Source organism: Clarias gariepinus, chromosome 4, assembly GCF_024256425.1.
Source record: "Clarias gariepinus isolate MV-2021 ecotype Netherlands chromosome 4, CGAR_prim_01v2, whole genome shotgun sequence".
NCBI lineage: Eukaryota > Metazoa > Chordata > Actinopteri > Siluriformes > Clariidae > Clarias > Clarias gariepinus.
The window spans coordinates 32,288,633-32,304,586 of record NC_071103.1 but is presented as its reverse complement, the minus strand read 5'-3'; the positions used below and the strand labels follow the sequence as shown (position 1 = coordinate 32,304,586).

General features: G+C 38.9%; 1 protein-coding gene across 4 annotated transcripts in view; it reads right to left on the bottom strand.

Annotated features, from left to right (window-relative positions):
* LOC128520391 (E3 ubiquitin-protein ligase HECW1) overlaps positions 1-10,117 on the bottom strand; it is a 97,001-nt gene extending 86,884 nt beyond the window's left edge. For all 4 annotated transcript variants that reach the window (XM_053494611.1, XM_053494614.1, XM_053494610.1 and 1 more), the window contains exon 1: positions 9,952-10,117. Coding sequence is in view for 2 of the 4 variants with exons in the window: in XM_053494610.1 (XP_053350585.1) it covers positions 9,952-9,999 (48 nt within the window). In the remaining 2 variants the exon portion in view is untranslated. The remainder of the gene's footprint in view (positions 1-9,951) is intronic.
* Between the last annotated feature and the right edge of the window lie 5,837 nt (positions 10,118-15,954).

The window sequence follows — 15,954 nt, the reverse complement described above, 5'->3', positions numbered from 1 at the left end:
CAAAACTGACATAAATCTAATCAGTTCAGTTTGTAATCTAATACAGGACGGTGAAGGCATTGTCATGCTTCATTTAAAAATGCATTTAAAAAAAATAATATTTTGAATCAGTTTTCATCCTCAAATGCAAAAAAAGCAAAAGGAAGAAAAAGAGAAGAAAATATTCTGTAGCTTGCAAGACTACATTTTGTAGACATGTTGTAGAAATTTGCTATTTACATAAAAAAAACTTATGTATAATGTACAATAGATCAAAAACAAGTTTGTGCAATATGTATTTAGCGATAACAAGCACAAACTCATTTACTGTAAATAACCAGGCTTTGGACCATTTAAAATGTGCTTTGTATTACACAAATCTAATAACACCCAGAGAGCAACACATTACAGCCTTTATCCTGATGTCTTTATTTCTCATTCTACAATACGCTTTCACAGATTGCATGCAGGCAAAATGCCATTATGGAGTGATGTACTGTATAGACTGTCTCTCTCTGGAGCTGAAAGTACATGATGCATACTATAAGACAAGTTGCAATGCCATAACAGCTGAAATTCCATCAGCAGTATGTTGGCACAGCATGCATGAGTACATCACACATGGGGATGGATGGATCCTTTTTAACTGCCTCGCTTCAGAAATCTTAATATTCTATAAGCAGCCATAAACATACACACACATACACACACCTGCTTTTACACACAGAGGATTGTTTCCTCCTTTTTCTATCGAATTATATAAAGAGAATGCACTGTCACATCTGCTCAATCATCCCCACTGGAATGCCTTATGCTGGAAATCCTTGCACGAGGCTCTGAGGACATCATTAGCCATTGAAGACAAGAAGCCACATTCCTGCTCCTTCTGGATTATTAAGATTTCTCAGCAAGCCATCTCTGAGTGCAAGGAAACCCATTTCACTACGTCCGCTGTTGCCATAATTATCACTGATTATTCAATGCTCGCTATTGCAATAATGGACCCCCACAATCACATCTAAGGTTCAGATTTCGCTTCTGTGCACTTTAAGACTCAATATTTAGGAGGTACATCATGTCTAATGGCTCATTAGTACCGCTCTCCTTTCTGGATATAACTGGTTACCTTAATCTGCTGGCTCACTTAGTTCTTTTTTTCTGCTCCTTGTGTGAAAGTATTTCTTGCAGAAATCTCTAGCAGGACTTAATTAGAAGGTGCATGTTCATTAGTTTGTAGACTTTTAATGGTTTGTGAAATCTCATTGTTCGGGTAAACAGTCCCACTTTTATGGCTCATTTACAGAAGACATCTTTGTTTAGAGGGTAGAGCTTCTGTGCGATTATGTCTATTAGAGGACAAGCAAAAATAGGGAAAATACTATTCCTCAACAAACGTCAATGGTACAATGCGTTTTTTTCTTCTTAAATGGGTTTCACTTGGAATCCTTCCTGACAGGAAAACATTTTATATATAGAAGGGTTTTCCCCAGAGGAAGAAACCACATAAAACTTCTATATATAAATATAATCGAGAGGCAATAAATGTTGCAGACAATTTAAAAATGGAAAAGGAACACCTTACTTGCACCTTGTGTCATAAAGTAGACAAGTTGCCCTGATAGTTTATGTCCAATAATATAAAGACATCATATTACTGTAACCTATAACCACCATGAAAAATTCTATAACATTAAATGTCATGACATTTTATGCTCTATGAATTTGTTTCTACATGTACTCTAGCTTGTGACAAAGTTGTATACCAAAATATAAAGAAAGCCATTGTGTAAGTGAGAGCAACAAAATTCTCAGAACAAGCTAACATCAAAAAAGTGTCGCTTCTTAGGCAATAGTGGTTAGTACTCTCGCCTTGCACATCCAGGGTTGAAGGTTCGAGTCTCACCTTCAGGTCTGTGTGCAAGCAGTTTGCATGTTCTCCCCGTTCTTGGTGGGTTTACTTTGGTTTTCCTCCCACAGACTAAAGACATGCAGATTAGGCTAATTGGCATTTCTAAATTGCCTGTTTGTGCCCTTGTGCTCTGCAATGGACTGGCACCTTGCCCGAGTTCCCTGGGATGGGCTCCAGGCCTGCCGCAACCCTGAGCAGGATAAGCGGTAAAGAGAATGTGTGTGTGAGTGAGAGTGATTGAGATTTCCTTTCTCGCCAAGGTTGCCATGGCAATGAAAGACATATGTTCACGTTTTGCTTTCTGATTTAGTCTTGTCTCAGTCCTTGTCATTCAACTGGGTTAGTCACAGTGGTTCATCTATGCAAAGTCTCAGTGAGTGATATCAAGCCTAGTGTCCATAATGCACTAAAACCGACAAGCGTTTTTAAAAAACTGACAAGAATTTACATTTTGTCATATTAAATTCAACTAGTTAAATTATAACTTGCGCGCAGAAATAGTTCTATGTTCTGTCAGCCATGATGGCATTAAACACTATGACTGCTGTTATGACTGGAAGCATTAGAGCTGCAGGACTATCTTTGAGCTGTCTTGGCATGTTTGTCACAATTATGACTCATGGTTTAGGTTAAAGTGTTATTAAAAATACAGATGGGATGTCTGTAAAATTCCAAACTGCTATATTAGAATTGGACTATTTTTACTTTAACATCAACAAGATGTATCAAGCAATAATATTCCCTGGCACACATTCTATCTACTGTAGCAAGTGTACCTCCATGAACAGCCTGTCAATTTGTATTTATACAGCACTTGTAGCTACAGGCATGATCACGAAGCAGCTTTACAGAGATCTGAATATAGATCTTGATCCCAAATGAGCAACCCAGAGGTGACTGTGATCAAGAAAAACTCTCTGAGTTGATGACAATGTGGAAGATGTACAGATATAGATATAGATATAAAGGTATACAGCTTTGAGGTCAGGGATAGCTTAGTGGTTAAGGCATTGGACTATGGCTCATAGGGTCCCAAGTTAAAATTCCCTGACTACCAAGTTGTCCCTGTTGGGGCCCTTAAGCAAGGCCCTTAACCCTCAACTGCTCAGATGTTTAATGAGATAAAAATGTAAGTTGCTTTGAATAAGGGTGTCTGCCAAATGCATAAATGTAAGAAAGCTTAAGAAAACCATCTGATAGTCGCATTTTCTGATGGTGCCCAATAGCTACTATTATACTCAATCAAAAGAGTCAAAACATTCTCCAAATATCATATTTGTTCTTTGAGTTTTGATCAACACATTTTCAACTGGAGAGATGATCTCCGGTTTGTCTTTAAGTGTGCTCTTTCCCCATTTCTGTTAGAAACACTCCCTATGAATTTTTAAAAGAGATTAGAGTGGTGTGCTGTTATGCTGTGCATCATGAAACAAGAGTAGAGCAATAACAGAGTTACAGTTTGGTGATGAGAAGGGAGGAATCTTACTTGATATTTTGTTTCTTGAGGGCCAAAGGTATCATTGCTCAAATGCAAAACCAATCATTCCATGACACTGAAATTATTTGATCGATTGATTCATTGATTCATTCATACACTTATCCATCCATTCATTTATTCACTCATTAATTAATTCACGTATCCATTTATTGTCTATATCACTTATGCTGTGTAGGGTCACGAGTGCGGGGGTTGTTTGGGTGGGACCTGAAGCTATCCCAGGGAATTAGTGCTGCATTCACAGGAAAGCAGTAATTCATGTTGAAGGAGTATTGAGTGCATACAGTAGATTAACATTTCTTTTCAGTATTTCTGTATTTCACTTTTTAATACAGTTTCTTAGATCACATGATCTTTTAACACTCCTTAACTAAAGGCTAAAGGTTTTTTTTCTGATTAGTCTTGATAACCTGTTTTTCTTATGGCAAGACAGCTGTTTAGTTCCTGTCCCGTGAATTCTCATGTTTGGAAATGCTCTTACTTTCACTAGCTTTGTTTTTTTATTATTAATTCTTTACCTTGTACCAAGTGTTTAAGTGAGCTCAATTCATGATTTTTTCCTTCCAGGTTTTAATAATGTGTTTAAGGGTTCTTAACTCAGTACTATTCATTTTCATTCTAAGTTGTTTTCTTTGCATGAAAGAAATTGACAATGTCAGTAGCGTGTGTTTCCACCATTTGCCACAATAACAGTTTGACAGCGACGTCTCATGATGTTGTTCTGAGGCAATGCGTTCCACTCTTGCACAAGTGCTACACGCAGTTCTGCCAAGTCATGTGGGGGTGGGGTACGATCATCCACTGGTCCCTGGCCCTACCATATGAGGCACTTCAACATCCTGAAGTCGAGCTGTGACAATTCCGCATTATTCCGGAGCATTATTATCCATGAACAGAAAGTTGGGGGGGTGCTGGTGGAATTGGGGGATGATCATGTGTTCTATGAGGTAAGAACGTGCAGTGACTGAGCCATGTAAAATAACCAAATCTGTTTTGCGCTGACTGGTGATGCCTGCCCAGACTGTTGCACCTCCTCCACCAATGCAAACCCTGGGGACCATGTTGACCTCATTTCTGTGCCCAGGACAGTAGACCACTGCTGCATTGTCCAGGTCACATGGTCTTGTGCCCACTGCAAACATTTACAGCAGTTTGGTGTCAGTGGAGTCACCTGCAACGGTCATCTGGCATTCAAGCCGAAGCGGTGGAGTTGGTTGTGGATGGTTTGTCTGAAAACCCTAGTATCCCTTCCATCTCGTAAACTGACCTGCAGCTGTGTGACAGTTGCATAACGATGTATGAGTGCTTAGGTCCTTAGGTACTGTTCATCATTGCGGTCTGTCACTCATGGGGCTCCACTCCTGGGTCTGTCATGAACTCTGCCAGTAGTTCTGTGTCTTATTGCAAGTCCGCTGATGACACTTGAGACACACCAAGTTCACAAGCAACTTCTGACTGCCTGCCATCGACCCGAGTAGTGGTGCTGCTCGTCCGTTAAGTGACGTTGTGTGTTCATGGCTGTTTGAATGATGAACTTTGAATGACTTACTGAAAATACCAGCTTTTTATACCCACAGAATGTTGAAATTGATGCCACATTGAAAAATTTTGTCTTTTGGGATTGGCCCCAATATGAGGCACACTTGTACACAATAAAACCATTACTGTACATGGAAAACACAAAATGAGGTGTGTCTATCACCCCAATACAATTGCCTCCCTATCCCAAAAATGTCTGAAGTGATCAAACACCATATGTATGACATCCACTTAGTCTCTCACAATATCCCTAAGCAAAAATTGGCTTATAGCCACTCCCTGTTTAAAAACATAGTCATAATCACTTACAGATGCATTCAGCACACACACGCACACACATGAATCGCTTCTTGTACCACACATCCTTAGCTTATAGCATATATAACTCAAATATGAAATAACATTAACATTGCAATTTAAACGCCTGCCTATTTCTTCTTCCCCACTAAATTGCATTTTGTTTTGTTTTTTTACTGAAAATGAGGCAACAAAGCTGAAACCCATTCTCCAGCAAAACAAAACATATGATTGGGGAAATGATGCAACTGCAGAACATTATGTTACAATTTCCAAGCAAGAGGGTGTAGTGAAGCATGAAAGTGTTTGTGTCTGAGTGTGGATGGGTAGTATTGTCACATATATAGGTCAAATCTCAAAAAGATGAGTTTTTATGAGGTTATCAACTAGCGCCTCTGGCATTCACGTCATGTTTCTCTGTACAGAGCACTTCAAACAGACAAACTACCTCCCTATACACAATGTATAATTTGCCGTGTCCTGTCTAACCTATTTTCCTCTTAAAAAAAGATGTGCAGTGTTGCTTTTCAACTTTAATTCTGGTTCTCTCTCTAAATGGCTTCTCCAGACTGTAAATTGACAGCTATTGACTTAACGTTAACACTAATAATAATAATAATAATAATAATAATAATTGTTGGAGTTCCCCATACACTATAATGACACATCACCACAATTACTTAGTTTTTTACTTTCCCTCCATCCTACCCAGTGTATCGGCTAAGCAGCAACAATCCTACATAACACATCATCCAGACAAGAGGTTCTCAACCCTGGCCCTGGAGGGCCCCAGATTCTTTACATGTTAGTGTTTTCTCAGTACCAAGCACACTTGATTGTAGCTAATCAGCTAATCAACAGCCTTTTCTGAATTGAAGTAGGTGTCATAGAACAGGAAAAACATAAAAATGTACAGGGCAGGGGCTCCTCCAAGACCAGGTTTGAGAACCACTGCTCTAAAAGTTTCATACCAGAATGCACCTAATCACTGGTCTGGGGCCTCTGAAAACACTGAGCATCTGATAACAATACAACACATTCAAACAATACAGTACATCAATTAGATTCTGGGTTAATCATAGAATTTGCACAGAGAAAAATCAAGAGAATAAGCAAAAGTAAATGAGTATAAAACAACTATTACACATAATGATTCACATTTTCCACACATCTAAACACTACTTCCTCGAACAACGAATGTGTATCTTACTTTGCCATGTGCAGCCCACCTAAACACTGTTACAGAACAAGTCTATCCCTTTATGGCAAAAATATTTTTCAATGGTGAATATTCTCTATTCCGTTAAAATGTTTGCAAATTAATGAGGAGCATGACAAGGACTTGAAGGTTCCCTAACTTCCAAGAAAATCTTAGTAATGTGGACTAGCAAGTCTGTCTCATAGAGGATGCACCTTGGTAGGTGAATAGGTGCAGATAGGTGAAACCAAGGTGAAATGAATAAATAAATAAATAAATAAATAAATAAACAGAGTTACAAATATCTCAGTATTGCCTACAAAGTATGAGGAGCGTTAAAGTCAAACCGGGGCTTGTGATGAAATTTTTCATGAATGAAGGTGTAAAACTGATCGTCATTTACATAAGACTTCAAACACAGTACGGTGATGAGACTCTTAGCCACAGTAAATGGTGCAAATGTTTAGAAAAGGCCATATGACCGTGACTAATGATCCAGGCTGGGGTGGCTCACATCCCACTACAGGTCGTTCCCATGATCATTCAATGTTCAGTGAAACATCTGATCCTTAAAAACTGACTTGTGGAAGAAACGCATTTCCAAAAGTTTGGCCCGTGAAAGGAGTTCCTGGGAGGCCAGTGTTTTAGAGGTAAAGCAGGAAGACTGATCATGGCTCCCACATACTGTACTTAAAATCTTTCTACCTTGATGGTGTCCTTGTGAAACACTGGGATAAGTGCATTACTGTAGCAGGGGATTATATAGAAATAAAGAGAAATAAAAAAAGTTTTACTTTCAAAACTTTGATTTGCTATTCTGCACAATCAGAAGTCCTGGTTTGACTTGAATGCTCATACCCATAAAGCATGTTGACAGCACAGCTGAAAACATCACAATGAATAAGCATTACATCCTCCAGCAACGCAGCTCATCCACAGCAGTGCAACTGCAACCACAGACACTCACATGGAAATTCTTCTTTCTTATCGAGAAGCCGTTTTTTTTTTTTTTTTTTTAATCAAATGGCCAAAATTATTTGTCCTCATCATAAAATTTGTCTTGGATTTACAAGATTCCAAACATTCACAAGTAAGATTTTTATTTTTTTTTCATGTAAATAAAATTAATAAAATATATTTGTTGATATAAATATAAAACTTAAATGAAAACAAATTCAGTAGCTTTTATAGAATAGAATGTTTTCATAAACTAACTGTATTTTCTGAGATATGACACTAGACCTAGCGTATTTGCTTTAAAACTGCAGACCTAAAACAAAACTGTAACTCAAAAAGCCAATGTTCACCTTCCTAACATGATATATGAATTCAAATAATGCATCTAGTATGATGTTCACTAGGAGATATTGTTCATTTGGTCTCAGAAAACAACGCTTTATTATACAGTAGGTAGATATTCCACTACATAGCTAAAGTTAACAAAATCGGAACCTGATGATCTCACTCACACTATATCTTTGGGCATTTTATATCTAAAATGGGGCTTGCTGAAGGGCCCATTTCAGATATACCCCCCCCTTTGATGTTACAATTGCTATAATCTTTTCGAAAGGCTTTCCACTGGATTTTGTAGCTTGGTTGTGGGGATCTGTGTTCATTCAACTATAAGAGCATTAGTGAGGTCAGGTACTGAGGTTGGGGGAGGAGGCTTGAGGTTAAATTTTTTAGTTCATGTGGAGTTGAGGTCAGGAGTCTGTGCAGGCTACTCAATTTCAACTTCAATCTTGACAAACCATGAAATCCAATGTCTTTTTAGTTCCAGTAAAGAGAAATTGTAATGCTACAACATACAGAGGCATTACAGAGATTTGTGTTCTTCCACACATTTTTTTAATATAATTTTGAAACGAATAGAAGAAGAAGAAGAAGAAGAAGAAGAAGAGTGTGGTGGTCAGGTGTTCACACAAAGCTTGGGTTATATAGAGTAAGTTGCAGAATTGGCTGATGGGAAACAATGCTTTTACATTTTATTGTTCATTTATACCATATGCTTTCTGAGAAAATATAACAAGACTTATTATTCCAGAAGGCAACAGAAATGATTTTGCACTGTATGTTAAACTCTGTTGGAGGTCAAAACCATAAATCGTTGATTAAGAATATAGTGTCTATGTGAATCTTTAATAGAAACTGCTAGGAACTTATTATTCGGATTACAGTTATGTTAGAAGCTGGATTCCGATTGGTCAAAGTGAATGACTCGTTTAAGCAATTACACATTTGCAACAGTCTTTTTTTATGCATCTTAAACAGAAATAGATCCCAAAGGAGCCACACTCACATTTCAAAGTACATTGGCATCGGCTAGCTAACTTACATTCATATGTATCTACCTGTTTAATGTCTCTCCTGTAAAACTGACTGCCCTTTCTTACTTTTCATACTTATCCAATGAGCTTTCAAAATATCTAATTTTATTTTATATTTTTTATTTTATTTCTGAAAAGTAATCTTTGCCTTGTCTGCTGATGATGTCACTACCTGTACATTAAAAACCGTTTCGAACTAGAACATGGAAATTTATATGGTAAATAGAGACAGGTTAAGTCGACAACAAAGCAAACCCCCAGTGCAGTTGACCTTAATATTTTGTATTTACTCTTGGAACACCCCTTAACCAAAAACACACTGTAAGTGAACCAGAACTAAATATTGTATATGTCTACAGCTGTTTTATAATTGCATTTCTATAGGTCTGATAGTAGTGCCAGCTTCTAGACAAGTTACAAATTAATATTAATTAGCCTTTATGGAAGCGCCATGCAATCTCAGTCCAACAATAAACAGATCGATAAAATGTTTCCGCCTTTTAGGAAGGGGATGTCTTACAGTATAAAATACGTAGGTAAGGAGTCTCCAGTATCAACCCTTACATTTACAGTCAGGATGCTTTCTGATGCATCTTCAGGACAGAGAGCTTCACGATTTCTTGGTAGCATTTTGTTGTGTTTATCATGTTAACAGAGGAAAAAGAATTTTGGTAAGGTACATACAGTTGTCATAATGTAAAAGATAAGCGGAACTAATTAGTTTTAAGTGTAATGTCAGGTTTGGCAAATGTGTGTAGTGTAATATGAATAAAATACTTTGGGATGTGAGTAGCAAACTTTGAAGAGATAATAACTTTACTTTGTGTTAGGCCACTCCACACCACTGATTATATTATGTTTCCTAAAACAGCATGCCCTGTTGTGCATTATTCAATACTAATGCATTTATTTATTTTTACATTTTGAATACACAGGTTATCAAACTTTAATACATATCTGCCCACTTACCTCCCTGTGTTATCAGTATCATGTGTGTTTATAATAAATATATTGTGACTTCAGTATATGTTAAGTGTAATCACGTTATGAACCCTTTGGCCATCCAGCCAGTGGTTTCTCCCACATCATCTTTAAAGCCCCTGTGTTATGGGAAAGCTTTATACTGTACTAGCTCCTCTTGCCCGGTTTATCTTCAAGCACATATAGGGATATATTTACAAAAATCTGCTCAGCGACTTACCTGAGGAAATAAAACCTGCCTGTGGATCATGCTCCCATCACTGACCATGCTGTGAGAGGCGCTCCGTGCTCCTCATGCTCATGTTTTTAGCCGTAGTTTCCCAGGCGGAAGTGAGCACAGGGCGCCGCTGTGATGAAGGTGCTCGGGTCGCCGCTTTATCCTCATCTGCTCGCGTTCGCTGGGTACCATGGACAGCAACCAACCAGCGCACGCGCGCGCTGACTCCGCCCACCAGAGCTGCCGCGAACACGTGAACTCCACAATCGGGATGTGTTATGGGATATCAGAGGTACACTGCACTGTGCGTCTCACCCTTCCAATATATATATATACACACACACACACACACACACACACACACTTATTTACCTTTTTTTTTTTTTTTACATTTTAAATAAAAACCTCTGCTCCTCTCAAACGCCTCTCATGGCCATTTCAGTTCCCAGACTTCAAGCCAATTTGAAAACCTGTGGGGTGAGTTAAAGGGGAGATGGCATAAGAGAAGACCCAGGACTCTGGATGATCTAAAAAGAGTGTGCAAAGTGGAACGATCAAATAATCCTCTGTCTGTGTTCTCCAAAATTGTGAAATGTTATAGGAGGAGATTAAGTGCTGTATTTTTGGCCAAATGTTGCCAAGGTTATATGAAGTATTAACATCAGGGGTGCCAATAATTTTTCAAATTAAAAAATAAATTAGTATATATATTATATATATATATACTCAGCAAAAAAAAAAAATTTTCAGGACTGTGTATTTCAACAATAATGTTGTAAAAATCCAAATAACTTTACAGATCTTCATTGTAAAGGGTTTAAACAATGTTTTCCATGCATGTTCAATTAACCATAATCAATTAATTACCATGCACCTGTGGAATGGTCGTTAAGACCTTAACAGCTTACAGAAAGTAGGCATTTAAGGTAACAGGACACTAAAGAGACTTGTCTACCGACTGTGAAAAACACCCAAAGAAAGATGCCCAGGGTCCCTGCTCATCTGCGTGAACGTGCATTAGGCATGCTGCAGGGAGGCATGAGGACTGCTAATGTGGCTAGGGCAATAAATCGCCATGTCCGCGCTGTGAGACGCCTAAGACGGCGCTACAGGGAGACAGGAAGGACAGCTGATCATCCTCGCAGTGGAAGACCACGTGTAACAACACCTGCACAGGATCGGTACATCCGAATATCACACCTGCGTGACAGGTACAGGATGGCCACAACAACTGCCCGAGTCACACCAGGAACACACAATCCCTCCATCAGTGCTCAGACTGTCCGCAATAGGCAGTCTATGAGGAGGAGATGCACTGCAGTACTTCAAGCAGCTGGTGGCCACACCAGATACTGACTGGTACTGACTGGCCTCCTTCATTCAGGGACACCTTGTGAAACATTTTTAGTTTATGTTTTATGGTGTTGACTCTTTTAGTGTTCATACAAATATTTACACATTAAGTTTACTGAAAGTAAAAGTCAGAGGACGTTTCTTTTTTTGCTCAATATACACTCAACAAAAATATAAACGCAACACCTTTGTTTCTGCTCCGATTTTTCATGAGATGGACTTAAAGATCTAAAATTTATTCCAGATACACAATATTACCATTTCTCTTAAACATTGTTCACAAATTAGTCTAAATGTGTGATAGTGAGCACTTCTGCTTTGCTGAGATAATCCATCCCACCTCACAGGTGTGCCACATCAAGATGCTGATCTGACATCATGAGTAGTGCACAGGTGTACAGAAACAAAGGTGTTGCGTTTATATTTTTGTTGAGTGTATATACCATTTCTAACTACCACTATCTACCACTTATCCTGTGGAGGGTCAGAGTGGGGGTGGAGCCTGTCCCAGGGAACTCACAGAACAAAGTAGGGGACACCCTGGTTGGAGTGCCAACCAATTGCAGGCACAAGCACCTACTTACACTCCTAATCATACACTGTGGCCAACTTGGAAATGCCAGTTGGCCTATGATGCATGAATTTAGACTGTGGATAAAACTGAAGCACTTGCAGTGAGCCACCATGTATATACTCGCAGTGAGCGAGTATATATATAGCACACACAGGAACACACAAAGCGGCATGGTGGCTTAGTCATTAGCACTGTTACTTTGCAGCTCCCGGGTAGGAGGTCAATTCCCTGCCTCGGCTTTGTGTGCATGGAGTTTTTATCTATATATAAATATATATATATATATATATATATATATATATATATATATATATATATATATATATATATATATATATATATAGTACATACATATACATACGAAGCACAATACAGTATATATGCAGATGCTCGAGTCAATCCTCCAGGGTTCAGGGCACTAAGCAAGCTTTAGTCATTGATGCGTGGAATTTGCATGTTTTCCCCCTGCTCTGTGGGTTCACTGCGACTGCTTCAGTTTCATCCACAGTCCAAATTCATGCATCATAGGCCAACTGGCACTTCCAAATTGGCCACAGTTTATGATTTAGGAGTGTGAGTAGGTCCTTGTGCCTGTAATTGGTTGACACTTCATCCGGGGTATCCCCCTACCTTGTTCGGTGAGTTCCCTGGGACGGGCTTAACCCCCACTTTGACCCTCCACAGGATAAGAGGTATGGATGAATGAAAAAATTTAATTAATATAATTAAATAAATAAAAAATCTAAATGATTATTTAAATAATGTGCAAAATAAAGGCAATGATAATTTTCACATAGGCTATCAATATGCACTCCTTTTTATTATTATTGTTTTTGTCGTTGTTGTTTTTTCGGTCAAATTAATGTTAGACCTATAAATTTACTGAACTACAGTAAATGTATAAAGAGCTGACTGGCCTTAATTTGAGACAGCAATACATGATAATAGCAAAGTGCTAAGTATAATTACATTACATAACTTTAATCACAAACAAAGCACTTTGATGTTGGACAAATCAGTAACCTAAAATAGATTGTAAAGTTACAGTACTGGCTGACTGACCAAATAACATGCCTATTTTTATTTTAAATTTTTCCACAGAATTTCTTACATGCATACAAATCACCCCAATTTTAATATATACTTAGCAAGTAATTCTATGGCTATTAATTCCCCACTGGCCAGCATTCACTCTCACTTACTCACTCAACATTTATACCACTTAATCCTGTATTTAGGATCACAGGGGCCTGAAGCCTATCCCAGGAGAATTAGGGCACACCCTGGACAGGGTGCCAATCCATCGCAGGGCACATACATGCACACACTCACACATGTCTTTGGACTGTGTGAGGAACCCAGAGTACCCAGAAGAAACCCACTAAGCACAGGGAGAACATGCAAACAAGGACGCGAATCGAACCTGGCCATGAACCGAACACGGACCCTGGAGGTGGAAGACAACAATGCTAACTGCTACACCACTGTGCCACCGGCCAGCTTTCACATTATTAATATTGTTCGGTACTTTCAGTTCACTTTAATTAAATTTTTAGTTGTATATTACTTTTAACTGTTGTCATTGTCGCAAAGTAGCTTTACATAGTCAAAAGAAAATTATGGAAGTTTGTATGAAATGTGAATGTGCATAAGTCAAAATAATCAAATTGTCCCTAATAAGCAAGCCGAGGGCAAAAATGGCAAGGAAAAACTCCCTGAGATGGCAATGGGAAGAAATTAAGCGGAACCAGACTTAACAGGGAACCCACCCTCATTTACTATACAGGTGATAACAGATAGCAGGGATTGATCTGCTGTCATACTCTGTGTTAGGGAGTTGGAAGTTCAATATAACAGTTGATGTCTTTAAGTTAATATGGAGTCTAGTTCAGTATTAGAGGCTCAGGAAGAAAATTCCAGTCCTGAACTATGGAGTGACTGCAGTCACAAGACCTCAGGAAACATCTGTCCTTATTAGCCGAGGCCAGGACCATCTTTAGTCCCCAGTCACCACACGCATTCGAATAGACCACACAGGGCCTCCATGCGACAAGATCTCCAACCAGAAGTGGGGCACCAGGATGAGTCAGACAGGTCCAGAGGGCAGAGGGGGTTGGGATCACTGGCAGCTCAGGAGCGACATGAGTAGCTCGACAGAGAGAGAGAAAGGGGGAGAGAGAGATAAGAGGAGTGAGGTACTTGAGTACGCTTGTGTATTTACACTATTTGATGAAGTAGGTGGCAGTAGGCAGGTTATTTACAAGCCACAAATAAACAAAAAACAAATTCAAACTTCAAGCTATGATATTTTGGAAAAGTGTCAAGATCAACCCTCTTGCCTTCCTCTCTACTTCATTAGCTACAGTATGGCTGTGTGGTTCAGGGAATGAGACTGGCTGTGCACACATAGAGATTTTTGGGGAAGACAGGCACGTTGAGGATTTCATGTTCTAAACAGCATGCTGTGTTTAGGTGCTTTTGGCTTTTGTATTTCATTCAACCTACGCCTGAAAACACTGTCTTATGTTTGAGACACCTTTTTAAGCGGATATGATCCGTTCCTGGGCACGAGTGTTCACATCAGTCTGCTTTTGGCCTTATGTACAATGTATATTGCTTGATCTCTCCAAATTGCAATTCACATAAAAACTGATCCTCAGCTTGGATATCTTATAACATCAGTGTATCAGTGGATCAATGGAAGGATAAATGACTGTTATGACAGTGCTTCCTGAAAACATGCATATAATCTCAGTAACAAATATAGATATAGATACATCCATTTTGACCATATGTCCCTGTGTAAGTTTTTCAACAGTGGTCTAAAATGCTAAATTCTGATTGGTCGGAAAGTGTTTTTTTACATTTTATAAGTATTTTTTTTATTTTGCAGTTAAAATAGACAGCCAAAAATATGGTAAAAAAGGTTTTCAGTTTCAGTGCTGTGCAATTGCACTTCACACCACTGCAGGAAATTCATTTAGGAAAAAGAAATGTGCCTATCCATAGGTTTTGTAACAAAAGAAGCAACAGGAACTTGTTTTGCAGCATAAAATTTTCAGTTATTGGCAAATGACTGTGGTAGAACAGTGTTCCTAGAACAATTATTATAGAAAAATAATCATCAACATTATTAGAAGTGATAACACTATTTGTGTCTGACCACATCATACCACCCCACTGTTGATTTATTTTCTACTGGTGTTAGTACTAGTTGTTGAAAGATAAAGAGTTTGTTGAAATAAGTAAAATGTTAAAAGCTAAAAATTAGCTAATCAACCTTAATTTAATCAGTAATATTAAATATTTATATAATTAAATTGATGGTGTGTTGTGCAATGTTGTCAGTGGTTATGCTCCACAGGTACAGTAGGATGTGAGTTAGAAGAGAAGGAGAAATTCTGGAGTGAGTTAGATGAAGTGATGCAGAGCATCCTCAGGGGTGAGAGAGTGGTGATTGGTGCAGACTTTAATGGACATGTTGGAGAAGGGAACAGAGGTGATGAAAATGTAATGGGTAGGTTTGGTCTTCAGGACAGGAATGTAGAAGGACAGATGGTGGTGGACTTTGCAAAGAGGATGGAAATGGCAGTACTAAATACTTTATTCCAAAAGAGGCAGCAGAAGGAGCGGAGGCAGAAGCACTCAGGTGGACTACATCTTGTGTCGACGTTGTAATCTGAAGGAGATCAGTGACTGCAAAGTGTTGGGTGTAGCCAGACAACACAGGATGGTGGTGTGTAAAATGACCCTGGTAGTGAGGAAGGTAAGGAGGACAAAGGCAGAGCAGAGGACAAAGTGGTGGAAGTTGAAAATGAAAGAATGTTGTGCAGTTTTCAGGGCGGAGTTAAGACAGGCTCTGGGTTGTCAGGAGGTGCTTCCAGTTGACTGGGCAACTATAGCTAATGTGATCAGGGAGACAGGTAGGAGGGAACTTGGTGTATCATCAGGAAAGGGAAAAGTGGACTAGGAGACTTGGTGGTGGAACTAGGAAGTCCAGGAGTGTATACAGGGAAAGAGGCTAGCTAAGAAGAAGTGGGACACTAAGAGGACTGAAAAAGTAGACAGGAGCACAAGGA